Source organism: Aplysia californica, unplaced genomic scaffold (assembly GCF_000002075.1).
Source record: "Aplysia californica isolate F4 #8 unplaced genomic scaffold, AplCal3.0 scaffold00275, whole genome shotgun sequence".
NCBI lineage: Eukaryota > Metazoa > Mollusca > Gastropoda > Aplysiida > Aplysiidae > Aplysia > Aplysia californica.
The window spans coordinates 680,713-682,885 of NW_004797545.1; the positions used below are offsets into that span (position 1 = coordinate 680,713).

At 40.2% G+C, this 2,173-nt stretch overlaps 1 protein-coding gene across 1 annotated transcript in view; it reads left to right on the forward strand.

Moving 5' to 3' along the window:
* The window catches only part of LOC101858638 (contactin), a gene marked incomplete in the record, with an annotated part of 71,633 nt that overhangs the window by 1,675 nt on the left and 67,785 nt on the right, over positions 1–2,173 (forward strand). The window contains 1 exon segment of the mRNA XM_035970500.1: positions 1,672–1,832. Coding sequence (XP_035826393.1) covers positions 1,672–1,832 — 161 coding nt within the window.

Below are 2,173 nucleotides of genomic sequence, written 5' to 3' on the forward strand. Positions count from 1 at the left end.
ACTTCTTCTTCTTCTTCTTCTTCTTCTTCTTCTTCTTCTTCTTCTTCTTCTTCTTCTTCTTCTTCACAATAAGTATGTGAATGTTTTATACACCCATTGACACATTCTTTGAGTAGATTACTTAGGAGGCGGGCTGCTTTGGTCCTGCTTGTTGGAATAAGTAGGGTACAGCTTCTCAGTAGACAGGTTGTGTGTTTTGATATCATGATCGGTCTATATTTGGTGTGATATGTTACAATATAGTATGGCTTTTGTTTTGGTAAGTCTACTCGTATCGATTTTGAACCACCAATTGATCTTTAACGTGCGCAACTTGCACACGGGACCTCTGAGACTTTTTGCCCTTATCTAAGAAAACTAGGTGTTAGATCTTACCTATTCTAAGAGCATCGGTGTGGCTGAAAGACAGCAGTTAGAAGGAGCCAAAGAGTAGCAGCAGAAAGGCGGCAGAAAAAGTCAGGGGACCATAGGAGGGTGCAGAGGGGGAAGAGGGGTAGGGGGCAGACATTGAAGACGAAAGCCGAGAACAGAACATGGTTATAGAGTAGAAAAGGTGAAATGAGTACATATTAGAGAAGAAAATATTCCGTCATTGTCAGGTTTCAAATCTGGGACCTTTTGAATGAAAGGCGAACACCGTGACCTCTAGACCACGGGAACCCCCAATATGATATGATGCGCTGTAGTTTATATGTTGTGATATATATTTAAGGTACATGTAGTTTCAAAGCTGTAAGAATAATATCTAATGAACAAGGCTTCTGCGTTTGATGTTTATCTCTCGAAAAGACTGAAGTGGGTGGACTGTAATGAAAAGTCACAAAACAAACCAAGTTCAAGGAGACTCGGTGAAGGTCTCGTAAAGGTGTTGCCCGCATTGCATGTTGTTCTCCAGCAGTCCATCATAGTACCGAGTTGGATATTGGTGTCCCCTTGAGCACTGAACCAGAAACAAATTCACAATTTATAGAGCCTCTAGGCAAAAGAGGCAGGGGTAGGCCTAGAACAACCTACTTAGGGAACCTAAACAAATGGGTAACAGGGAAAGATCAGGGGAACGTTGCTTTTTTGAGAGCATCCGAGCAAAGGAATGAAATGATAACCATGATCGCCGATGTCTGTCGCAGATCTGGCACTGGATGATGATGAGAGAGCCTCTAACCATCTACATTTAGCTGTTGTTTTCACCTTTTTCTTATTGGTCTTTCGTTGTTCTTTCATGTATTAATACGTTTTGCAATCGCGATATCCCCCCCCCCCAGAAACTTACCTATCTGTATACTTTTACTTCGGTACTGTAATTCAACTCATAATCACTTCTCCTCCCTCCCCCGAGCATTATTGCCCTCAACCACAATAGCAGTACATTTTACTTGAAAAAAGAAGAGAGCAATAGCAAAGGCAGGGGGAAAAAGGAGGAGGGATGTTCGAAAATCATAGAATAGAATTAATGTTTCACAAAAGTAGACTTCATTTGCATTGTGAAATATCTCATGAGTCAAGCGATTTTCGCACGTACTCACTGTAAAGACAATCATAACTACTTTAGAAAATTCACAAAAGGGGGATTTTTCTTTGTTTGGGTTCATATCTAGATCTATAAAACGTGTCAGATTAACTAAACATGCCTCTCTAGTTGCACGATGCCTGTTATTTCCCTGCGGTAAACAGACGGTCATGGTACACAAGCGGCAGTCGTGAGACCACAGACCTTGAGAGGTCACAGTTTGTCTGGCACGGAACTGGAGAGACACTACTGACCAGTCTCCAGTACTGGACGCCAGGCAGAGACTACAACGATTCCTCGGGGGTCATTGTGTACACCTACAGCGGTAAGAGCTTGCTTGTTTGTTTGTTTATATGTTTGTTTATATGTTTGTTTGTTTATTATGTGTTTGTTTGTTTATAAGTTTGTTTGAAACTGATCAGCTGCCTATTAGACTCATCAAAGATGATTGTGTTCAGCAATAGTTGTGCAAACTTGTTTTGTTTGTTTTTCTGTTTGTTTGTTTATATTTGCTTGATACTTACTAAAGTCCTGTTACAATTCATCAAAGTTGATTGTATACAGCAAAAGTGGTGAGAGTGTGTGTGTTTGTATGTTTTTAAAATTAATTTTTGTTTATTTATCTGTCTAATTGTACTGTCCAGAATGCACAATATAACGAAATCG